The following is a 25,275-nucleotide window of genomic DNA, read 5'->3' as shown; positions in this document are numbered from 1 at the left end:
GTTGCTGGAGTCTGACCGTGGTCCATTTAAGACAAAATGAAACAAACTGGCCCAGGAGGGGTGAGAGAATGCAGTGTGTGTGTCTGGCACTGACTCTCGCTGGTAGGTCACTGCTGGAAATCCCAGACCCAGCTCAGGCTTCGAGCACCCACAGCCAAACCTGGCAGACTTGTGCCAGTGTGGGGCTATTTAAGGCCCTGCTTCAGCCTCCTCTCTGCTCCCACGTTCCCAGCACTGCTGCAAGGGGTCTTGGCAGTTGAGCTGGACACTTATTAGATAGAGACAGAGAGTGAGAGACAGGACACTACAGAACTACATCCCAACACCAAGTCCCCAGCTACCCCATTCCAGCAAGACCTGGCACCTATCCCATGACAACCACATGCTAGCCCCTCAGCCCCCCTCTAACTCCTTCCCGCCCCCAATACCCATCTACCCGCTTCCTGCCAGACCTGGAACCTATCCTCTAGCTGCCTCCTTCCAGCCCTTTGGCTCCCCAGCACCTGTCCCCCAGCTACTCACTGGCACCCTGCAGTGGACCCTGGGTGGATCCCCCAAGCAGGGAGAGAGCCCATTGTAACCCATTCTCACACACTATATAGGCCCCCGCTTGGAGATTTTATTACAAGTGAAAAAGAGCCACAGATGGGAATTTATTGATGAATAAATTTCTATTTCTGTAACAATTCAATGGCTGCGGTGGGCAGAAACTGCTCCAGGGGGATGTGCTCCCCATAGCAACGAGACCTGCCTTTATCAGGGAGGGGGTGTGGTAGTTGGGGTGGGGGTGGGGAGCGGGGATTGGCTCCCATTGGTGAATCAGTGCCTGGGGGAGAACTGGTGCCTGGAGGGGATCAACACCCGGGCGGGAGGAAGTGGCACCAATTGGGGAATCAGTGGCCAGGGTGGATTTGGTACCCAGTGGGCATCAGTACCCAGGGGGAATTGGTGTCTACTGGGGAATCAGTGCCCAGTGGGAACTGGCACCCGTGGGGGATTTGGCACCCAGAAGAGAATTGGTGCCTGGCAGGAACTGGAGCTCAGTTCCTTGGAACAGATCTTGCTATGGCTGTTATTTTGACAGCCACTTTCAATGTATTCCTGTCCTGCTGGAGGCACGTTGTAGGGCCTTGGATCCTGATCATCCTATAGACAGGCCCCACAAGGAGATAGCCTCCATTCCCCCAAAGGAGGTTCTCTAGGACCCCACAGCCTGCTCCTCACCAGGCCAGTTCTCCACTCTCCAGGGGCAATCGACGTAGTGCAGGGCCCCACTGACAGGGCTGCGCTGGGAAGGATCCAGGACCAACAGGCTCCGCAGCATGCGGGTGGCCTCAGCCGTCAGGCGCCTCCAATGGCGTGGCAGGTCCTCATCCAGGCCCGACTCCTGCCACTGCACGAAGTCCTCAAAGAAGGGGTCAGCTGGCAGGCTTTGCTCCCAGGGGAAGTAGCCGGTCAGCAGGCAGAAGAGCATCACACCAAAGGCCCAGGCATCCAGGCTGGCATCAATGGGCAGGCCCTGGGCACTGGTGGTGTTGCTCAGCTCTGGAGCAGTGTAGGGGATCACCCCAGCCACCAACTTGAGCCGGGTGCCCTTGGGCCGGGTGAGCCCGAAGTCGGTCAGCTTGATGCGCCGGCACTCCGGGTCAAAGAGCAGCACGTTCTCAGGCTTGACGTCTCGATACACCAGCCCCCGGCTGTGGATGAACTCCAGGGCACTCACCAGCTGCTTGGCACACTGCTTGGCAGCTGGCTCGGGGATCCCATCCTGGGCAGGGACAGAGAGAGGAGATGTTGCAGCCCACAGCACCATGGCAGCCCCGCCAGCCGAACGTGCACCAGCCAGCTTTGCATGTAGGGGAGACTCTGACACTTCGAATGCTGGAGATGGGGTTTCTCAGGGTACAGTCATTCCCCCCAACCTGCGGCAGGAGAGGAGATGGTGCCCCTGGCAGGGCAATGCCCATTCCCTGAGCAGGGCCCATTCCCTGCCCCCCTCCACCAGCCAGTCCCAGAAGCTGGGGCTGGATCAGAGCTGGTGCCCCCTAATGGGGAAAGCCCTATCCTGACACCTCCTAAGCCAGCTAGTCTCCCACAGATTGGCCAGATGGGTGCGAGTGCCTCCAACAGGAGAAGGCCCCATGTCTCATTCCCATTCCTGGATCTGGATTGGTGCTGAGTCCCAGTTCCTGTTCCCACACGGTGGCACTCACCCGTGGTTTGATGATGGAGATGAGGTCTCTGTGCAGCGCTGGCTCGTAGAGAAAGCCGTAGTATTGGCTGGACTCAATGGCAATGCCAAACATGCCGATGATGGCAGGGTGGGTGGCGAGGGAGAGTGCCACACAGTACTCATACAGGAAGGTGTGCAGCTTGGTGTGAGCTTTGGGCAGCAGCTTGAGAGCCATGGGGGTCCCTGAGGATGCGGGAGAGAGGTTAGGTTCCCCTTGAAAAGCAGCTCACACCATGGCCGGCCAGACAGGCAGGGCATTGGGCAGCCACGGGGCATGGAACTGTGGAACTCACTGTCACAGGGGGATCTCCAGCCAGATCCTGAGGGCAGGGGTGCACTGTAGGAGCTGGTTAAGAGGAATGGCCATTCCTGGCCATCCTGAGATTGGGCCAGCCAGCTGCATGCTGGGTGGGCAGGGTCTGACCTGGGACAGCAGGGGGTGGGGGATACCAGACTTGATGGACCCATTTGGTCTAATCCGGGGCAGTCAGAGGGAGGATTCCAGGTGATATGGGACCATTGGCCTGACCCAGGGCAGTGGGAGAGAGGAGCTGAGGGGCGGGGGGAGCAGAGGTGAGGTGGTGTGCAGGTCCAAGGGGAGGGCAGCTCCTTACCTCTCTGCCTGTGTGTCACCAGCACCACATGGCCATACTTCCCCCTGCCCAGCTCCCGGATGACCTGGTAGTGCTCAGCCACCTCGGCGTGCACCAGGCTCTGGGCCGTGATCTCCAGCATCTCATCCAGCACGGCCAATGCCGCTGCTCCTGGGCACTGGGCCATCACTGAGTCCTGCAGAGACACCACAGGCTGAGCCATGGGCAGCTCTCACTGGACAGAGAGAGCCAGACCTGGCACCTTATACACCGCCCCATTCCTAAGTGCTCTACAGGAGCCTCGGGGCTTGCTGAGAATGGTGCCTAGCCCAGCACCCAGGTGATGGTGCCCTGTCTGCCCAGCAGCCTCCTGCACTGCAGGCACAAAGTGACAGGCGAGAGGAGAACTGGCTTGGTGACCTGATCCCCCTTTGTTTGTCCTGGGCGAGGGGCTGGTTAGTGCGGGGTGGAATGGCACTGTCCAGAGGGAATGCAGCTGAGACTCCCGTTCATCTCATACAGGCCAATGAGATGCTGCCTTGAGTGGGAGGAGGGACTGCTGCCAGGAACAGCCCTCCCAAGCCTCCCCAGCCCAACTCTGTGGGTGGGGGCCAGGATCAGCTCCTTGTAAGGTCTGCACCATCACCGCTGCACATGGCAAGAGACTCAAATGTGCCAGCCTCATTCCCCATCCCAGATGCAGGGTCCCTCTGGCTCAGAATAAGGCTTGGAGCTGAGTTAAAGCCCTTCCAGCAGCCCTTCTAAGTGCTTCTGGAGAGACCAGACCCCACCTAATGGGGGAGTGGACAGATTATTCCATGGACAGGGCACTCACTGTGTTCTGTGTTCAGAAGCCACCAAACCCCCACCAGAGCAGCAGTGTGTAGATGTGGCTAGACCTTGCATGCTGTGTATAGTATTTGGGAAAAATACCCCAAACCCTGCCCATGTGGATCCTTCCTATTGCAGATGCTGTGTAAGAGCCAAAGGCACACCAGCCCTACACAGTGCCTCTCATGTGCTGTCAGCCCATGCCCTGCAGGGATCCTGCCAGAGGCGCAGTGTGTAAAGGGGCAAGGCCTGACTCCTCAGTACACCTGAGAAATCTGTAAACCCTTGCCACTGCACAACCTCTGGCTGTGAGGCCTGGCTGCCTGCCCTGACATGGCTCCTGAGGCATCCGCACTTGGATCCAGTGACTGCTCCCTTGCTGCTCAGGACACACTCAGGGGTGCCTGGGACTAGTGCTGGGGGAAGAAGTGATGTTTTTTGGGTCACTGGCAATTTCAAACTCAAAGAAAAATCAAAACATTTAAATTTGTTCAGGTTTTTTTGTTTGTTTTTTCAAAACAAAGAACTCGGTGAAACTGACATGAATTCGCAAAATGTTTCAGTGTCGCTGAATCCGCATTTTTCGCTGAAAAATTTTTTGGTACAAAAATGTCCCCCAGCTCTCCTGGGGACACTGGCTGGGCGCGGCAGCTCCAAACATCCCCAGGCAGCCAGCCCCATCTGTGCACTGAACAGAGCACCCTCCTGCCCAGCTGGGACGGTCGTGGCACCACCCTGACCTGCAGCTCCACACTTGTCCCTCCCTGCCAGCTGCGCCATTCAGGGTCCCTGGTGCCTCCAGGCTTGGAGCGGGCAGAGCGCACTTAGAAGCACTGCACTTTCCTTCTGACTCAGAGCCTGGCAAGGTCCCCTGGAGCCTGGGCATCTCAGACACATTTTACAGGGAGTGGGGGTAGGGTTAGGGGGCAATGCCCAACTCATTAGACCCTCCCACTCTCAGAGACCAGGAATTGATCCCTTTTGATTAGGGGTGCCTTCACCTGGTACTGCTTAGCCTGGCCAGGCCCTATGGGGAGGCCCAGGTGGCAACACTGAGCAGGGCAGGTTCCAGAGAGCCATTCGGTCTGTCCATGTCCAGCCCCCTCTTTTTAGTCATCGCAGCTAAGCCCTGGTTCTGCTCTACCCTAGGGCCCCTACAGCGTCTATCTGTCCCATGCTGTCACCCTGAACTTCACTGGTTTCTGCCAGCCTGATGCCAGCAGCCAGACTCATAGTGACACTAGGGCAAACCACACTGGGTGGATGGGGTCATTCTGGATTTACAGTGGTTGGAATCAGGACAGAGCCTAGCCCCTCAAGTCCATTGAAACCAAACTCTCAACTGATTATTTCTGACTTGTGTGATCTGAAGTTTGGATGTCATTGTATAGTGATTAGATGCCCTTCACTGATCTATCATCTAATCTAATCTTATCTAGCTAGCTATCCAGTGTCAAATGACATCAGAGGGTTAACTGACGCAACTCACTCTCATGCCAAGTTTCCCAGAGAGCTGGACACACAGCTGGTTCTGGGCACATTGGGTGTAGAGCTGTGTGTGACTCTACCCCCTTCCTCCCTCCCCTGCTCCAAGTCCTCTCTTGGGAGCTGGTGCAGTGCCATGGGGTCCAAGTCTGCCCTAGGTGGTTTGTGGTGATTGTCTCTAGGCTCTGCTTTCCTGTCAGGCCCCTCGCTCTGATCCTGCTCCATCCTGGGATTTCAGTGCTTCTAAGCTGCTCACCATCCACAGAGCTCTGGGGGCAGGATCCAGTCCCTCTGTCCCCTACAGCCCAGCCCAGAGCAGCCTCTGGTCTCTATAATGACCCCCAGTCACAGCACCTCAGTGGGCAACGTTCCAGAGTCAGCAGCACAGACCATCCTCTATAGCTCGAGCTAACAGGGTCCCAGCCTTAGGTAGCAGCACTAGTCACCTGGCTGGACTGTGGTACACACTGGACTGGTAGGTCAGAGCACCTTGCCCCAAGTGTCTAAGCCAGACACAAGAGGTCAGAGCCCCACGGGCCTGCTAGGACCTTTGCCCTGAAAAACTCTGACTCTATTGAGTGAGCGGCATCATGCTGCTATACAGGCAGGTGCAGCATTGGGAGAATGAGCAAGAATAACAGGTATGTAGCCTTTTCCCTTGGGTTTACATCGCTTCATCTAAATCAGAAGCCAAAGCTTGTGCCTCCTCCTTCCTCCCCGCACCCTCTGCTGTTGCTAAATTAGACCAGAGCTCTGGAATCTAGTGATTTAGCCATGAAATTGCTAGAGCTAGGGAAAGCTCTAAGGACCAGATTTGCACAAGAGCTCAGGGCCAGATGTGATGGGGCTCAGCCTCCCCAGTTGGGGCTAGCTTCTCAGTGAGCACAGATAAGAGAATCTCTGGAAACCTGGCCCTAGTCAGGAGTGCAAAAAACTCATATCCCTCCTACCCTGCATTTACCCAGAATTGAGAGAAGGAGCCAAGACCCCCAGAACCCACCAAACCCTGTCATATGGGCGGAGACTCAGCACCGCTTGCTTTCAGGGTCAGCTGCAGCCCTTGCCCAGGTGAGGAGTCCTCACTGACAGGTCTGAGCCCATTGGTGAGGATGGGCATAGGGGCTGGGTGCAGAGTGTGGGAATTAAAATGATTATGATCATCTCTGGAAAATGAATCCATCAGGGAACGTAAGTCATCCATATCCCTGGTGCACCCACCTCCCACACAGGAGATGGCACTGCCCCTCTGCTTCTCCCTGCCTTCCGCATGCCTCTGGGGTAGAACAGTCTGCTTTCCCCACAGCCTGGCAGGTCACGTGCCCTTTCCTGCTCATACACTGCATCTCTCTCTTTTCAGCTGATTACCATCAATGCTATTATTGTTACCGGCAATACAGCTAATGCTTACATGGAAGGCTGTGTGATTAGAGCACAAGGGCTGGGAGTCAGGGCTCCTATCCCCAGCTTTGGGAGAGGAGTGTGATCTAGTGGGTTAGAACAGGGTGTTTGGGAACCACACTCCTGGGATCTAGCCCACCTCTCTTCCTTGGGCAGGTTAGGGGTTGAGGTAGTACATGAGGATAGGAGATGGTCTGGCTGTGTTGTCCTTGGAACTGTATTAAATGCAGTAACTGCATATGCTGAATCACCTGATAGGCAGCTGCAATTCAGCTCCTTCCTGAACAAAAAACAGGTGCTGTAGGATGAATGATTATTATTGGTTATTGTTAAAAGAAAAGGAGTGCTTGTGGCACCTTAGAGACTAACCAATTTATTTGAGCATAAGCTTTCGTGAGCTACAGCTCACTTCATTGGATGCATACTGTGGAAAGTATAGAAGATCTTTTTATATACACACAAAGCATGAAAAAATACCTCCTCCCACCCCACTCTCCTGCTGGTAATAGCTTATCTAAAGTGATCACTCTCCTTACAATGTGTATGATAATCAAGTTGGGCCATTTCCAGCACAAATCCAGGTTTTCTCACCACCACCCCCCCACACACACACACAAACCCACTAATTTCCATCCCACCATCAACCTCAGCCTGGTCCAGTCCACACAAGAGATCCACTTCCTGGACACTACTGTGCTAATAAACGATGGTCACATAAACACCACCCTATACCGGAAACCTACTGACCACTATTCCTACCTACATGCCTCCAGCTTTCACCCTGACCACACCACACGATCCATCATCTACAGCCAAGCTCTGCGATACAACCACATTTGCTCCAACCCCTCAGACAGAGACAAACACCTACAAGATCTCTATCAAGCATTCTTACAACTACAATACCCACCTGCGGAAGTGAAGAAACAGATTTATAGAGCCAGAAGAGTTCCCAGAAGTCACCTACTACAGGACAGGCCTAACAAAGAAAATAACAGAACGCCACTAGCCGTCACCTTCAGCCCCCAACTAAAACCCCTCCAACGCATTATTAAGGATCTACAACCTATCCTGAAGGATGACCCGACACTCTCACAAATCTTGGGAGACAGGCCAGTCCTTGCCTACAGACAGCCCTCCAACCTGAAGCAAATACTCACCAGCAACCACATACCACACAACAGAACCACTAACCCAGGAACCTATCCTTGCAACAAAGCCCGTTGCCAACTGTGCCCACATATCTATTCAGGGGACACCATCACAGGGCCTAATAACATCAGCCACACTATCAGAGGCTCGTTCACCTGCTCATCTACCAATGTGATATATGCCATCATGTGCCAGCAATGCCCCTCTGCCATGTACATTGGTCAAACTGGACAGTCTCTACGTAAAAGAATAAATGGACACAAATCAGATGTCAAGAATTATAACATTCATAAACCAGTCGGAGAACACTTCAATCTCTCTGGTCACGCGATTACAGACATGAAAGTTGCTATATTACAACAAAAAAACTTCAAATCCAGACTCCAGCGAGAAACTGTTGAATTGGAATTCATTTGCAAATTGGATACAATTAACTTAGGCTTGAATAGAGACTGGGAGTGGCTAAGTCATTATGCAAGGTAACCTATTTCCCCTTATTTTTTCCTACCCCCTCCCCCCAGACGTTCTTGTTAAACCCTGGATTTGTGCTGGAAATGGCCCACCTTGATTATCATACACATTGTAAGGAGAGTGGTCACTTTAGATAAGCTATTACCAGCAGGAGAGTGGGTTTGTGTGTGTGTGGCGGGGGATGAGAAAACCTGGATTTGTGCTGGAAATGGCCCACCTTGATTATCATATACATTGTAAGGCGAGTGATCACTTTAGATAAGCTATTACCAGCAGGAGAGTGGGTTTGTGTGTGTGTGGCGGGGGATGAGAAAACCTGGATTTGTGCTGGAAATGGCCCACCTTGATTATCATATACATTGTAAGGCGAGTGATCACTTTAGATAAGCTATTACCAGCAGGAGAGTGGGGTGGGAGGAGGTATTTTTTCGTGCTTTATGTGTATAAAAAGATCTTCTACACTTTCCACAGTATGCATCCGATGAAGTGAGCTGTAGCTCATGAAAGCTTATGCTCAAATAAATTGGTTAGTCTCTAAGGTGCCACAAGTACTCCTTTTCTTTTTGCGAATACAGACTAACACGGCTGTTACTCTGAAACCTGCCATTGGTTATTGTTAGTTACTGTAGGTCCTGAGTACATCCCACACTCCATGCACCTACAGATCTGCCCATCTCTGACTTGTTTGGAGAGCAGGACCAGGTTTACAGTAGCACCAATGGCACCGTTGTGCTAGGCCCACACTCTGAAGGGGCCCATTACGGTTGCCAGGCAGGAGCACCGGAAGCTCCCTCAAAGTGGGGGGGACCACCCGCGCCCAGACTGTGGCCCCATCCCCCTGCTCCATCCCACTCCCTGTGGCCCTGCCTATGCTCCGCCCCCACTCTGCCCTAAAGCCTGGCCCTCGCTTGGCCTCTTCCCCCAAGGCCCTGCCCACCACTCTCTCCTCTCCGGCCCCGCATTGCATCCTTACGGCAGGAAAAAAGTGGGAAGGCTAAAAGAGATGGGGCCATGGCCCCCTGCCCCACCCCCTTTCTGGTGCCCCTGTTGCCAGGTGTCTGATTTTCACCTGGAAAGTCCAGTCAGAAAGCAGACCTGGCAATGTCCTGTCAGTACTGCTGACCAGACACTAAAAATCTGACTACAGGAGTAACCGCAGTCAGCCTCCCCGTCAGGAGGGCAGGAAGAGCAGTTGCTGCTGCCTGGAGGAGCTGCAGCTCAGCTGGAGAGAGAGAGAACTGGCTCCCGAAGACCCAGCTCCAGCAGACAGAGGTAGGTACCGGTTATGTGCCGCCCTGGGGACGATCCTGTCCACCCCCTCCTGCTCCATTGTGCTTGCCCCGGCCCCTGCCTTGCTCCGAGGACCGACCTCCCCTCCTGTCTTTTACAATCATTCCCCATGGGGGCCCACACATATGTTTGGTGCCAGACTCTTCTGGAGAGCACTAGCTGGTGTAGCAGTGGTTGGGAAGAAGAGGGAGGATATAAAATGCAAGCCAAGGTCACTCCAGGAAAATCCCCCATTCTTAGAAAATGCTCCTGAACATCTGTGCAGAGGAGAGAGGCCATGGGAATACAAAGTCTCAGCCAGCACCCTCATCCCACAGTTATCACCAGAGGAATCTACTCCTGGGTGGGTAACATTGTCTCCTGGGTTGGTAACTGGTACTTTTACTAGGCTGATTGGCACATGAGTGTCAAAAAAGGGGCACTCCATGTATTCCAAGAGCCGAAGTTAGACAGAGCCATGTAATGATCTCACTGAGACAGAATTATGTAACCGTACATTCATAGACCCATAGATTTTAAAGCCAGAAGGGTCCATGTTGTCTAACCTCCTGTGTATCACAGGCCATAGAATTTCACACTTTCACACAGTTACCTGTGTATCGAGCTCTATAACTTGTCTGGCTAAAGCATATCTTCCAGAGCGACAAGGTGGGTAAGGTAATATCTTTTATTGGACCAACTTCTGTTGATCTGAGAGACAAGTTTTTGAGGCACAAAAAGCTCTCCTTCAGGTCTGGGAAAGGTACACTGTCTAGGTCTAAACTTAAAATGCTACAGCGACACAGCTGCAGCGCTGCAGCCACATCACTGTAGCCCTTCAGTGTAGACACTACCCATGCCAATGGAGGGGCGGGGCTCTCCCATCAACATAAGTAATCCACCTCCCCAACAGGTGGTAGCTAGGTCAAAGGACAAATTTTTCTGTCAGCCTAGTGTGGTCTACAGTGAGGGTTAAGTTGGCTTAACCACACTGCCATGGGGTGTGGCTTTTCACCCCTATGCAACATAGTTAAGACAACTTAATTTTATGGTGTAGACCAGGCCTCAGAGTGTTACAGCTATATACAAAGTGGAACAAATTGTTTAGCATAAGTAGTTAACACATATTCTAAAGGACCATTCAAGGTGAAGGGGCCCATTAAACACTCCTGCAGTAATATGACAAAAAGGAGAGGGGCATAAATCCAGTGTTGTAATGAGCCATAAATCCAGTGTCTTTATTAAAACCATGATTTTTAGTGTCTAACAAAGTTATGAATTTAAGTTCCCAGGCTCATCTTGTGAAGGTGTTATGCAGGTTTCCTTTGAGGATGAGGACCAAAAGATCAGATATGGAGTGATCCTTTTGTGAAAAGTGTTCACCACAGGTTATATGGTGTGTTGTCCAGAAATGTGTACAGTCTTGATCTAAAGACTTCAAGAGATGGAGACTCCACCACTTCCCTTTGTTGTTTGGTCCAATAGTTAATCATCCTCACTGTTAAAAAATTGTGTCTTATTTCCAGTTTGAATTTGTCTGGCTTCAGCTTCCAGGAGCTGGTTCTTGTGATGCCTTTCTATGCTAGATTAACAAGTCCTTTAGTATCCTATGTTTTCTCTCCATGAAGGTGTTTGTACACTGTAATCAACTCTCTTCCTGGTCTTCCTTTTGATAAATTAAACAGATTGGGCTCTTTAAGTCTTTCACTCTAAGGGCTTGTCTACACTTAAAACAGTACAGCTGCACAGCTGTAGACACTACCAAAGCTGACAGGGGAGGCTCTCCCATTAATTTACATAATCCACCTCCCAGAGAGGCAACAGCTAGGTTGAGAGAAGATTTCTTCCATTGACCTAGCACTGTCTATATAGGGACTTAGGTCGGCTTAACAATGCCACTCTCAGGGGTGTGGATTTTTCACACCACTGACCAACATAGTTAAACCAACCTAATTTTCTAGTGTAGAGCAGGTCTAAGGCATTTTCTCCAGTCCACAAATCATTTTTGTGGCTCTTTTACTCTCTCCAGTTTTTCAACATCCTTTTTAAAATGTTGAAACCAGAACTGGACACAGTATTCCTGTATTGGTCTCACCAATGCCAGATACAAATCACCTCCCTATTCCTACACCCTACTGCCTTATTTATACATCCAAGGATTTCTTTAGCCCTTTCTCCCACAGCATTGCATTGGGAGCTCATGCTGAGTTACTTGTCCATTATGACCCCCTAAATCATTTTAAGAGTCACTGCTTTTCAGGATACACTCCCCAGTTCTGTAGGTATGGCCTGCATTCCTTGTTCCTAGGTGTATAACTTTGCATTTGGCTGTATTAAAATGGAGCTGAGTGAATAATTAATTCTGGGGTTCAGGAGCCAAACTGTGAAAATCCTAAAAAACTATCTGTTCAGTTTGAACCAAAACTGAGGAGTTTTTGGTTTTTCCCATCAAAACAAAAATAAATGAAAAAAAATCATTTTCGTTTGAACTAAACATTTCTTTTGACCCAAAGTGATTTTTTTTCATTTTGTTATGGATCATTTTTAGAGGTGTTTCACCCTTTTTGGTGTTTTGTTTTTTAAATAGCTAAATTTAAAACAAAACGCTGTTTCAGAATGAAACATCAAAATGAAAAATTTTCTTTTCTGGCCAACTTCAACCTAAATTCCCAAATAGTTTTGATGCCCCCCAAATGCATTTTTTTTTGGTGAATGTACCACTCACCAAAATTGTTTTGCCCAGCTCTATATTAAAAAACATTTTGTTTGAACTGGCCCAACTTATCAAGCCATTCAGATTGCTCTGTATCACTGCCCTGTGCTTGTCTTTATTTATCACTCTGCCAATCCTTGTGTCACTCACAAATTTTATTAGCAGTGATTTTATATTTACTTCCAGATCATTGATAAAAATATTGAATAGTGTCAGGCCGAATACCAATTCCGGTGGAACCCTACTAGAAACACCCCCTTCCATGATGGTTCCCCACTGATAACTATTCATACAAATTCAACATGACATTGATACAAATTCAATATGGCACACATTAAATGGATTAAAAACTGGCTAACTGATATGTCTCAAAAAATAATAATAAAGGGGGAGTCATTATCAAGAGGGTCATTTGCAGTGAGATCCTGTAAGGATCAGTTCTTGACCCTATGCTATTTATCATTTTTATCAGTGACCTGCAAGAAAACTTCAAAGTATTACTGATAAAGATTGCAGATGACACAAAGATTGGGGGAGTGGTAAATGAAAAGACAGGTCAGTGATACAGAGTGATCTGGATCGCTTGGTAAGCTGGGTACAAGCAAAGAATAAGTGTTTTAATATGGCCAAATGTAAAGTCATACATCTAGGAATGAAAAATGTAGGTCATACTTACAGGATGGGGGACTCTATCCTGGGAAACAGTGACTCTGAAAAAAACTTAGGGGTCATGGTGGATAATCGACTGAACATGAGCTCCCAGTGCAACACTGTGCCCTAAAGGGCTAATTTAGTCCTTGGCTGTATAAACAAGGGAATCTAGAGCAGAGTAGAGATGCTATATTACTTCTGTGTTTGGCACAGGTCTGACCGCTACCAGGCTACCATTTCCAGTTCTGGTGTCCACAGCTCAAGAAGTATGTTGATATACTGTAGAAGGCTCAGAAAAGATCGACGATAATAAAAGGATTAGAATACATGCCTTATAGTGATATACTTAAAGAACTCAGTCTATTTAGTTTATCGAAGAGAAAGTTAACGGTGACTTAATTATAGGCTGTAAGCCCCTCAATGGTGAACTATTTGATGTTCAAATAAATTGGTTAGTCTCTAAGGTGCCACAAGTACTCCTTTTCTTTTTGCGAATACAGACTAACACGGCTGTTACTCTGAAACCTATTTGATAATGAGTTCTTCAATTTAGCTGACAAAGGCATAAAAAGATCCAACAAATTCGGGCTCAAAATAAGATGTACTTTTTTAAAAATGAGGGTAGTTAATCACTGGAACAATTTAACAAGGGTCATGGTGGATTCTCCAACACTAGCAATTTTAAAATCAAGATTGAAAGATTTTTTCAAAGATATGCTGTAGTTCAAACAGGAACTAATTCAGGGAAGTTCTAGGGGGTCCGACTAAATGATCACAGTGGTCTCTTCTGGCCTAATAATCTGTTTTTGGTTTTTTAAGATCAGTCAGCGAACCAGTTCTTAATCTCCCTGGGCAGAACCATGTAATGATCTCACTGGGACAAAGCTGTGTAACATTTTCACCCAGACAGAGCAGTATAACAATCTCACCGGATAAAACTATGTAACAATCTTACCCGACAAAACTATCTAACGATCTCTCCAGGATAGAACTGTATAACAATTTCACCAGGACAGAGCTGTTAAATTATCTCACCAGGCAGAACTGCATAGTGATCTCACCGGATAAAGCCACGTAACAATCTCACCAAGCAGAACCGTGTAACAGTCTCACTGTTGATCAGATGGCACTGGCTGCTAGATGTCTGGAAGTGCTGGGCTCCATGTTGTGCAGTGCATTACCCCTGCTTTCTGGTGCTGGTTTTGGGGATACCTAGTCATGCCTCTTTGTGCGCCTATCCTTTCTCTTTGACAGTGACTGGACTGCATGACCCCCACTCCCCCGCCTGCCCCAAGGCTCTCACCTTCTCCAGCAGCTCAGGATTGACTGCTGCAGGCTGTCCTGCTTCTCCTGTTGCTGCTGCAGGGTTCAGCTCAGTCTGCGCTGCGCAGCTGGAGGGGCTGTCAGACATTACGGGGCTGAGCGTGACGCTCCGCCCCCTCCCCATATTTCTGGCCCTGGGGGACTTGCTGCTTCTGCTTTGAAGGTGACAGCAGAGGGGAGGTGCCTGGTGTGTTATCTATCTGATAGGGCACATGGAAAGGAGGGTGATCCTGGGTCCTCTGCCTTCACAGTGCTTGGAATGGGGCTACTGCTGCCCACGGAGTCTTAATCCCATGAACCTCAGGGATGCTCAGGGTTGGGAGGGCACCTGGGGTTTGGGGCTCGATCAGTGGAATTGGGGACTGTGCCTTTAAGGGTTGAGCTTTCCTGGCAAGGCGCTGTGAAGCGCTTGCTGTGCACAGCCAGTTGCAAGTTGGAACCTGACACAGAACAAAGCAGAGCTCTTACAGGCGCCGTTGTAGCGCAGTGGTGGGGACATTTATTACAGAGACAGGAGGGATTCTTCCCTCGCTGTAGGAAATCCACCTCTCCGAGAGGCAGTAGCTAAGTCAATGGATGAATTCTTTCGGTCAGCAAAGTGGTGTCTACACCAGGGCTCAGGTTGGCTTAACTACATCACCCAGGGCGTGAAATTTTTCAGGGCCCTGAGTGATGTAGTTAAACTGACCTAACTGTGTAGTTAGACCAGGCCTGAGTAATCACTGGACACCACATCAGCTCCCATCAGCACCGCCTCAGCTCCTCAAACCCCCACCCTGCCCTGCCCCCTGCCCTCAGGGATGCTTGCAGAGGCAGTGATCAGTGGGACAGTGCCCAAGAAAGGGGCCTTCTGGAGCCACACCCCCTGTGGAAGAGCACAGCACCACTCTCCAGAACGGCACCATGGCTGCTGAGCAGCAAAAGTCCCTTCAGTCACAGTTATCTGCCTTGGGGAGCCCCAGGGGCTGAAAGTGGCAGGGGCCTGTTCTCAGTGATAGCTGATGACAGAACAAGGAGCAATGGTCTTAAGTTGCAGTGGGGGAGGTTTAGGTTGGATATTAGGAAAAACTTTTTCACTAGGAGGGTGGTGAAACACTGGAATGCGTTACCTAGGGAGGTGGTGGAATCTCCTTCCTTAGATATTTTTAAGGTCAGGCTTGACAAAGCCCTGGCTGGGATGATTTAGTTGGGGACTGGTCCTGCTTTGAGCAGGGGGTTGGACTAGATGACCTCCTGAGGTCCCTTCCAACCCTGATATTCTGTAATTCTACGATTCTATCACAGTGGGGCCTCGTGGGCCCAGCCAATTCACAGTGACAGTTGCATCTGCTGGTGCCACAGGGGAAGATGGAAATCCCCAATGGCAGCTGCACTGACCTACCCAGGGGTATGCCCCATAGCTGCAGCCAGCTGACCCCTGTGTAGAGGTTGTCTCCTTGGCCGGGACTTAGCTGTTTTCTCCTCATCATGGACTTGTGGGAAGAGAGAGAATCTGCTCCCAGTGATGACACTGACGTGACCCAGATCACAGCACGTGACCGTGGGGCAGGGGCCTGTGTTTTGGAGCAGATGGTCAGTGCCGCTTGCGTGCTGTTTAGCTGGTGACTGTGAGGCCTGTGTATGCGCAGCTGCGTCTCTGGCATGGGGCAAGTGCTGTGGCTCTCGCATGGCAGCTGAGTGCTCTGCTCCCTGTTCTACATGACCAGAGCAGCACAGGTGACGTGCCCATGCTCAGCTCTCACTGCCACTGCTCTGGGATCCCTGGGAAGGCAGCGCTCTCTGGGGGACTGACAAGGGGCAGTGGCGAAAGACAGAGGCTGTCCCTCACCATGGAGAGCCGTGTGGCCTCTGCAAGCACAAGTGCCCGGGGCTCTGGGGCTGCTCTTCTCCAGCACAGGGACTCAGCCCTTCTGTGTGCTGCCCAGAGGGAGGGATATTTCACCAAGGGCCTGTCACTGGGTGCCCTGCCTGATGGGAAGGCAGAGAGGAGAGACCCACCTGGCCTGTTACAGACCCACAATCCCTTGGGGAACCAGCCTCATCCCCTGTGCCTCACAGGCAGGTCAGCAGAGCAGAGGGCAAAAGGAGCACAGTCCATCAGGATCAGGGCTTTGCCCCTGCACCTGGGCAAGAGAAGGGCTCTGGGTGTTGTGATTGGGTGGCTGATGCAACAAAGATCCCGTGGCAGCTGGGGCTGATGAGAGCAGCTCCCCCTCCACATCCCATGCCTGAAGGCCGCCTGGGCCCACCCCTGTGATGGAGAAAGGCCTTCAACGTGGAAAGTAGGGAGCCCTTGTGCTGGTGGGACCTGAGCAACCACAGCAGAAAGATGGGGATCCTGGGCCTGGCTGGATGGGTGTCTGAGAGCCACATGCTGGGGTAGCTGATAGGGAGGCGCCCTGCTAGGGCTGCATGATCCCATTGTACACAGGCCCTGCCAGCCCCCTAACAACTCAGTCATCATATACACATGGGGAAACTGAGGCACAGAGAGGCTCAGAACGATGTGGCTTCTGATTGTGGATGCCTCCATTTTTATGATGCAAATCAGAGGCCACTGTTGAACACTGGCCTTGGGTACTTGTTCAAAGTCACACAGAGATTAAGGGACAAAGCCAGCAATAGAACCCGGCAGTCCTGACCCCTCCTCTTCCCCTCCCCCCCACCCCTGGGTGCCCTAACGACTAAACAATAGTCCCTTCCCAGTGCTGGGGATAGAACAGTCCTGCCGCCCACGCCTCCTGCTCTAACCACTAGAGACCACTTCCCTCCCAAAGCTGCAGCTGGAACCCAGGTATCCTGACTCTCAGTTTCATAACTAACTTTCTAACAACCTGCTTTCCCGTGTCCTGCTCCCTTCCCATCAAGACTGTGACTCTCGCTTTGTGTTTGGCTCAGGGACAAGGCAGCTGCCATAGCCTCATCTGGGTCTGTGTCCCACCAACAAGCAGCTTCCTCTGGCTTCAACCGCCATGGCTGAAGGATCCCCTCCACTTGCAGGGACCCAGCCCACTGCTAATTCTTTCCTGGCAATTTCTGTGGAGGGGAAGCAGCCCCAGTCAACCCACTCAGACCCAGGGTGGGAAGCGTCACTGTACTGCGGGGCAGAGCTGGATGCAGGGCATTCTGTACAGCAAAGCCCACTGCAGCCATGGCTTTGGGCTGGGTGCAAGCATGGCGCACTGGGGCTGATGGCCAGAGGGCTCCCACCAGCAGAGGAACTCTCATGGGGAATGCACTGCTCCAGCCCAATGCTGGTGCCACTCAGAGCAGGGGAGACCCCAGCTCAGCAGCTCCTGGAGAATGTACCCTGGTGTGTTCCAGGGCAGGGGGCACAAAACCCTCTGCACACCACTCCCCGCATCTGGAGGTACCTGCTTTAGAGTCTCTCTTCAGTTTCCATGTTTGGTCCTTGGCCTGTCTGCAAAGGGTCCCATTACTCGCTCAGCTACCATAGTGATGGACAAAGAGATGATAGATGGATAGGTAGATTTGTATGGGACTCCAGGTTGCAGGGAAACAGCAAGGACTCTGGGACAGGAGCAGCCGGGATCCAGGCTGGGTGGGATGGGCTGGTGGGCAAGCAATGCTGTCAGTGGGGAGCAAGGAGGGGATTTTCATTTGGTGCTTCAAGCCATGTCAGATGGGGCTCCACTCCAGCGTCCATCAGGAGCTCTGTGAGGCCTCTGCACCCACCCCCGGTGCCATTCACCCTCCTTTCCCACGTCCTCCTCTTTCCATGGAGCTGCCATTGCACTGTCAGGCAAGCTGAGGGGCAGGGCAGTGAGCCAGTGTGTGGCAGCCAGGGGCAGAGTTGCTGAATGATATGCATCTCGTATGACATTCATACATGCAGCGGGTTTGTCACGCGTTCCCGGAGCTCAGAGGAAACATCATGTGCTGTATTTGGGGGCTGAGGCACTGAGATGCAGGCTGGGAGTTCTAGCCCCTGTTCTTCTATTGACTGCAATCAGCATTTGTGCGCTTTCACAACCCTTATCACCAACTAAGGCCTCACACATCTACCTGTCCTGTCATGCACCCATTTCACCACTCAGGTAACTGGGAGATTGGACACAGTCAGTACAGGCAGAGCTGGAGAAAGAACCCAGGTTTCTGATACGGCAAAGCCAAGTCTCAGCCAATGTGTCATGCTGCCTTTCAGAAGGAATGGTCCAAACTATGTACTTAACTATGCTGTCTCTAACCAACAGACCACACTTTGCACCGAGAGTCATGAACATAACCCAAAAAGAACGAGGAGTATTTGTGGCACCTTAGAGACTAACAAATTTATTTGAGCATAAGCTTTCGTGGGCATGCTCAAATAAATTTGTTAGTCTCTAAGGTGCCACAAGTCCTCCTCGTTCTTTTTGCTGATACAGACTAACACAGCTACCACTCTGAAGCCTGTTACTCTGGAGCATAACCCAGGAATCCTAACAGCCAACATTCCTCTGGCGTCTCACAGAGTTGTCTATCCCACTGGCAAAGTGGGTGCTGTGTCTTCCTCTATGGCTGGATAACAGCAATTCACCAGCCATTGCTCCTATGCGGTAGATCTACAGGTCCTTCACTCAAACCCTGCTGATAGCCCATGGGCAGGGCAGGAATTATACTATAGGGGGTTTGTTAGTGTCCCTTATATTTAGGTTGCCAAAAGTTTTCCATTATGAAAGATTCCTTTCTTTGAGAAGCTCTCACGTCCGTCCCCCCACTGCTACTGCTGCTTTTTGGTGCTGCTGAGCTTTGATATTCTGCAGCAGAAAAGTCCTTGAGCCACAACATTGCCTCTTCTTTGCCCTGTGAAATTCTGCTGTGTTTGGCTAAGATATAACATGTTAACTATCGCCATTTTCCTTCTCTTGCATGCCTTTCTCAGGAAGCATAGGCAGCGACCAAAATCATCTTCTTTCTTATGGCATTCGAAAGGCATTCTAATACTTCTGGGGTTGCTACGTGGATCCCCTTATGCCACCACTCTAAGTGCAAATGGGGCAGTTGTCCGTAATGTGTTGGATAGTTTGTACTTCACCACAATCACAATTTAGTGATTCTTTAATTTTTCATTTGTGGAGGAGACATTGACACCTTCCATGCATTGGGGGAGGAGATGACAACCTTCATGTGGTCTCCTGTTATGTTTGAAGGAACAACAAATATCATGAAATCGGTGACCGAATGTCCTTTAAGGACCTCCTGGTCAGAAAAGCAACTGCAACAAAAATAATAACTGAACATGGACATTCTCAAGAGCCAGACATGCAGCTATACTGCAAAAGCAGCAGCAGCAACAGATACTGCACCAGGAACAACCGGGAACTGCCACTATATGAGGGCGGATATAGCTGAGCTGGACGTCCCCCGAAACAACCTCCCAGATCCAGCACCTGGTTCCCCCTGCCCAGCCTTCTTCAGCTACCAGTAAATGTACTCAATACTGTAGCTTAAGCATAGCAGTCAATGCGGAAGGCTCAGTGTTCAAACCCTGCTGATGATGCATAATAAAGAAGTCATTATAGTTACATTTAATAGAATTTGTGTTTACCTTTGTATGCAAAAGGAACTTAGGAAATTGCACACAAATAAACAACATTACAAGAACATTAAGGTTGCAAAGTCAGATACTCAAAGGCTAGGAAAAGATTTTCAGTTAGCTGGAGAACCTTAACTCTGCCCCTTAAAACAGAAAACTGCGTCTCTCTGGCAGGTGCAACATTAGCAACAGCTGGGACTTACTTCCCCAGCACATCTCTAACAGGCTACAGAGCCTCCCATCTGCTATTCCCCGGTGTGAATCTAGCCCCGTACAACAGCACTAACAGCTGTTCCCAGCTAATGGCCAATTAGTAGCCACAGTGTGAAATTTGTTTGGTGGGTCTCATCTTCAGTCCCTTTTCACAAATTCACCCCCATCCTCGCTCTGCACAAACAAGCAAACTCGGCAGAGATACCATGAACTGCCTGGGCTAGAGAGAACAAGCTGCTCCGGTGCACCCCAGTGACAGCAGCCCCACACCATACCAATGCTGAGAGCAGCTGGCAGAGCTGTACGTGGGGACGGTTTTCCTGCATACAAACGGGGCTCTGTTTACCAGGACTCTCATGCTGATGCCTTTCGCCAGCACTAAAACTATTTTTAAGGTGAAGTTTATGGTAATATGTAAGCTATTTACATATATGCAAATAGGCTATTAGAATTTGGATAGAATGACACCGTTGGCAGTTCTGCACAGGCGCTATGGTCCCATGATGCCCAGCTCTGCTGGGTGGGCTGCATTTGCTCCCCCCTTCCAGAGAGCACCAGCCTGCTTGGAACCTGAAGCTAGGGTGGGGGAGATCCCTCTCCCTTCTCCTACTATTAATATACCTCTGACCTGCCAGCACCCCTGCCCAGTCCCAGCAGGAGGCCAAGCTATGCCAGACAGTGGTGCAGGACGGGGGTGGCTACTCTGTTCCCATGAAAGCAGGGCTGGGGCCATGTGCTCACCCAGCTCCCAAGCATAGGTAGGGCTCTCAGTTGCTGCTGCCAGCTGCACAGGCCAGTTGTGCTGTGAGGTCATTTTTCTCTATGCCATCGCTTTGGAATCTGCTGGCCCCCTTCCCAAACGTGCGAGGCAGGGTCCCACCCCCACCACCAGCCAGAGTGACAGAGTGCAATGTGAGCCAGCATCCTGCTGCCCAAGAACTCATCCCACCCATCTCCTACGGCCCAGACAGCACCTTAATATCCAGGATTCTGACCACTGGAGCGTGGGCTGGGGAGTGCAAATCTGGAGGCTCCAGCAGCAGGGAGAAGAGGCGCAAGGAACTGGGCAGCTGGGTTTCATGGAGCTGCCATGGCCCTGGAATTAGGGGATTTGGATACTGGGGAGGCAGATCTAGTTTGGATCAAGGAGGGTCTCTCACTGCCAGGATCCTTCCCCAAGTCCCACCTGCCAGCCTGATCTTTTTGTGCTACCCATGTCATCCACTGCCATGAACCATCCCTGATGCCACCCTGACTTCTCCTCACCACCCACACACTTACACACCCACACGTGCATAAACACACACACAAGGGAGCAAAATAGTGCTCAGTGGAAAGCGCTCTCCCTTGACAGTCAGCACTGACCCCAATGCCCCAGTGCCGCAGTAGGGACCTGTGCTGCAAGAAGTGGGCTGGAGGCTCAGTGCAGGATGCATTTTACTCTCTCTGTCCAAGTGGACTCTCCTTGTGCCCCCATCCCTGGGCTCAGGCGTGGGCTGCACGCGCAGAGCACTCGGTCCATGGTGTCCCTGGGGCTAAATGGCCCATTGACAGCACTAGGTGTGGATGGAGAGTTGCAGAAGAGTAGCACCCTCCTGCATTGCCCCAGCCCTGGGCTATGGCTCTGCCTGCATGGGATGGGGGCCAGCAAGGGCCATAGGGCAGCTGCACTCTTCCAGAGTGGGGAGATGGTGTCAGCACAGTTCCCCTCCCCACCATGGGACTCACTGAGTGCAGAAACTCCCTGTGGGCACCTTGCAGGGGAATGAACTGCACGGGGTCCAGTTGGGAATGGAACCCACCAGCTGAGCCTGATTGCAAAATGGGTTTGTGAGTGACATGGGTTCCCAGCCACATTGGGCCCCCAGCAGGAGTGGGGCTTAGGGGTGACAGCGAGGGGGATGGAGCTGGAAGCCCGGACTCCTGACTTCTTTCCCTGGCTCTGTGCCTGAGCTGCAGCGTGACAATGTGCATCCCTTCCCATGTCAGTGACTTAATTTCCACATGAGCCTCCTAGGCAATGACAAGTAAATGCTCCATATTGATGAGCTGAGCAGTTCATACGTGCCTAGGGGACTCAGAGCCCCCCCCACACACACACACACATCCCGTGCAGAAAGAGCCCAGCCCTACTAGAGGGAGGGCATACTCAGGCCGACCCCCATCTTCCCCTCCTCCCCCTGCCCGCCCGCTATGATTCCCAGCACAGCAGGCTGGGCTGGCCAGGCCCCCAGGTGCAGGAGAGGTTGACTCTGTGTGAGTGAGGCAGGACGTGGATATCTGGGAGCTGTCCCGCGTGAGGGGGGCTGTTCTGTATTGCCAGCCTCGACAGATCAAAACCCATGAGTCAGCCCCCAACAAATCATGAGAATTTATCTGAATTATATTGTGTTTTTTGGTCTTTTGATTTCCAAACTACCTCACCCACTGTGTGTGTGCGAAACAATAAGTGTTGCCAATGCTCCCAAATGTATTGGGGCAGGCGGTTCTGTCCCCACTGCTGGAGCTCACACCCTACATCTGCCTAGCCCCTGCCCAGCAAGTAATTCTGCCTCCAACCTCCACATCCCCTTCAGGTCAGGCCCCCCCATCCCTCCTATGTCCCTTCCCTGCTGGCTGCTGCAGGAGGCGGAAGGGAGCAGACAATTCAACTTGTCCCTGTTGCCCACCGGAGGGGAGAGGGGAGGAGGAGTGGAGCCACCCTGGGCTGCTGGGATCTTTAGCCTCCTCACCCCTCAGCAACCCAAACCCATGTTTGTGGGAGGGGTGGGGGGAGGATGAAGCTAAAGAGCCCAGCAGCCTGGGGAAGCTCTGCTCCTCCTGCCCCCCACGAGAGTATCTTTGCACTGCTGGGGAGAGGGAGGGAGGAAGGGAGAGAGCTGTCCTGCAGCAGCTCTGATTGGTTGCTGTGACCCAGGAGGTGGGAGGGTAGGGCAGGCAGCCAATCAGAGGGGGTTTTCCCATTATACAGGTCTCAAGTTCACTAGGGCCAGAGAAAGGCCGCTCAGCCCAGCCCAGCCCAGCCCAACCCACATACGAATTGGCTTTGCTGCTGTCAGGGGTGGGTGCTGCTGGGGGTAGGGGCTGAAGCAGGGGGTGGGGAGGTTGCATTAGGTCCCATTTTGAAGAGTTGCCACTTGGCTACAGTGCTACGGTTGCCAACTTTCTAATTGCACAAAACTGAACACTCTAGCACCGCCCCTTCCCGAAGCACCACCCCCTGCCCCGCCCCTTCCCATGGCCCCACTCCTACTCACCACATTCCCCCTCCCTCAATGGCTCGCCCTCCCCCACCCTCACTCATTTCACTGGGCTGGGCAAGAGGTTCGGGCACAGGAGGGGGTGAGGGCTCCAACTGGGGGTGCGGGCTCTGGGGTGAGGCCAGAAATGAGGGGTTCAGGGTGTGGGAGGGCTCCAGGCTGGGGGGTGGGGCCGAGGGATTTGGAGTGCAGGAGGGGTCTGTGGGTTGAGGCAGGGGGTTGGGGTGCAGGAGGGGGTATGGGCTCTGGGCTTGGGGTGCAGGCTCTGGGCTGGGGCCAGGGATGAGGAGTTCAGGGCATGGGAGGAGCTCTGAGCTGGGGTGCAGGTGAGGCTCTGGGGTGGGGCCAGGGATGAAGAGCTTGGGGTTCAGGAAGGGGCTCTGGGTTGGGATGGGCTCAGGGCTGGGGCAGGGGCATGTGCTTACCTCGGGCAGCTCCTTGTCAGCGGCACTAAGGCAGGCTCCCTGACTGTCCTGTGCCCCGGAAGAAGGTCCAGCTCCTAGACAGGGGGACCAGGAGGCAAAAGGCTGCTGTTTGAAAACATGCCCTCTGGCTTGCATCCAGTGTCTTTCACACAGCAGCAGACATGTCCCCTGTCACTAGTCCCATCAAAGAGATGCAGACCCACTACTGCCTTGGGTTTCACACCCAATGGTGCTCTTGAGGGCACTGTGGACAGCCCTAAATTCCTTGTGCTCTTGCTCTGCTCCCCTTTCCAGGACCACAGGCAGGCCTTGGGGATATGGAGCAGGCTTGAATTTCAGTTGATTCATTCAGGAATGCTGGGGCAGAGAGGATCATGGGATTGACCAGCTCCAGGCACGGGAACTTTCTGGGAACTTGCCTGTAAAAATGTATGTATTGTAACTCCTGAGAGACACGGTGTTGTGGTGAGTGTGCAGCCACCACTTCCTGCTCAGGGCAGCCAGAGCTGCGGGGTGAGACCCCACTTTGCACCCCCATCTCACCCTCCCAGCACAGTCCCTTGGTGCCTGCAGAGCCTCAGCTTCAGTCCCGGTCAATGGGGATTTTTGTGTGTGAAAGTTTCAGAGAGAACCTGACCCACCATCTAAATTGTCAGTGACTGAGTAGCCTCCTGGTTGCCTTTCCCTGACTAGCTTGTCCCCGCTTGTGTCCTATGCCTGCTCAGGGAACAGCCTTCAAACCAGCCTTGCCTGTAGGGGCCGGTCCCACCCATGTGGATGAAAAGGGCACAAGAGCCTTTTGCAGCTTGGTTCCCAGATAATCAGTAGGAAGCTAAGGGATATTTCTGGGAACATTTCTCTGTGAAAGGGGGTTTTGTAAACTCCTGGGAGAGCAAATCCGGTCCCAGCTCTGCCCTCCCTGGCCAATGAGGGGAGAAAACAAGAGACCTAGAGCATGGTGGAGTCTGCAGACAGCTCCCTGCCTCAGAGCCCCACCCACCCATGCTGGCATAAACTGACGCATGAAATCCCTCCTGAGCTGATGAAAAGTCTCTCAGCTCCCTGGAGATGTGCCAAACTCTCCTCCCCCAGGTTCCAGCTACTGCCCCTGTCCAGGGCTTAGCTCTCTCCCAGCTCCCAACATGCCCAGAGCTGCCCAAACTGCTACCAACCCCCACCCACCCATGTGACAAGCCTTGGATGTACCTCAGCAGCCAACGAACACACTGCCATTACCTCATACACAGCACCATCCAACCGGCCTGCCTTTGGATCGCTCTCCCTGGGAACACTGCTCGGCATTAGCTGCAATGACAACACAGTCTGGAGACTCATGACCTAATGCCCATTCATGTGGTTCACTGCAGGTCTGAGAGAAACCACCACCAGAAAAAACACTGCTCACATAGAAACTTTGCTGTGGGAGGGACTGGTGAATACTGGGTTCAGCTGCATCATCTCCATTAACATGTCGCCCCCGAGGACTCCTTATCAGGTAGGAGATGCTCAGAGCATGAGGAAACCTCATAATAGCTGCTTTCAACTCCCTGAAAGGGGGTTCCAAAGAGGATGGATCTAGACTGTTCTCAGTGGTACCAGATGACAGAACGAAGAGTAATGGTCTCAAGTTGCAGTGGGGGAGGTTTAGGTTGGACGTTAGGATAAACTTTTCACTAGGAGGGTGGTGAAGCACTGGAATGGGTTACCTAGGGAGGTGGTGGA

The 25,275-nt window shown here is 52.0% G+C and overlaps 1 protein-coding gene across 1 annotated transcript; it reads right to left on the bottom strand.

Annotated features, from left to right (window-relative positions):
• Positions 1–827: 827 nt before the first annotated feature.
• On the bottom strand, positions 828–14,207 carry LOC141981560 (serine/threonine-protein kinase SBK2-like). The gene is made up of 4 exons (XM_074943201.1): positions 14,100–14,207; positions 2,848–3,022; positions 2,214–2,416; positions 828–1,768 (listed from the first exon to the last, which is right to left on the bottom strand). The coding sequence occupies exons 1-4, from the start codon at positions 14,205–14,207 to the stop codon at positions 1,199–1,201; spliced, it is 1,056 nt and encodes a 351-aa protein (XP_074799302.1). The 3' UTR covers positions 828–1,198.
• Between the last annotated feature and the right edge of the window lie 11,068 nt (positions 14,208–25,275).

Source organism: Natator depressus, chromosome 2, assembly GCF_965152275.1.
Source record: "Natator depressus isolate rNatDep1 chromosome 2, rNatDep2.hap1, whole genome shotgun sequence".
NCBI classification, from domain to species: Eukaryota; Metazoa; Chordata; order Testudines; family Cheloniidae; genus Natator; species Natator depressus.
The sequence above is the reverse complement of the archived record's forward strand: the minus strand, read 5'-3'. Positions and strand labels throughout refer to the sequence as shown.

Excerpts from the sequence above, each read along its gene's own strand:
- LOC141981560 (XM_074943201.1), bottom strand. The coding sequence starts at position 14,207 with ATGTCTGACAGCCCCTCCAGCTGCGCAGCGCAGACTGAGCTGAACCCT. Across the intron at positions 3,023-14,099 it reads ATCCTGAGCTGCTGGAGAAG|GACTCAGTGATGGCCCAGTG; the intron begins GTGAGAGCCTTG and ends GTGTCTCTGCAG. Across the intron at positions 1,769-2,213 it reads TCTCCATCATCAAACCACGG|GATGGGATCCCCGAGCCAGC; the intron begins GTGAGTGCCACC and ends GTCCCTGCCCAG.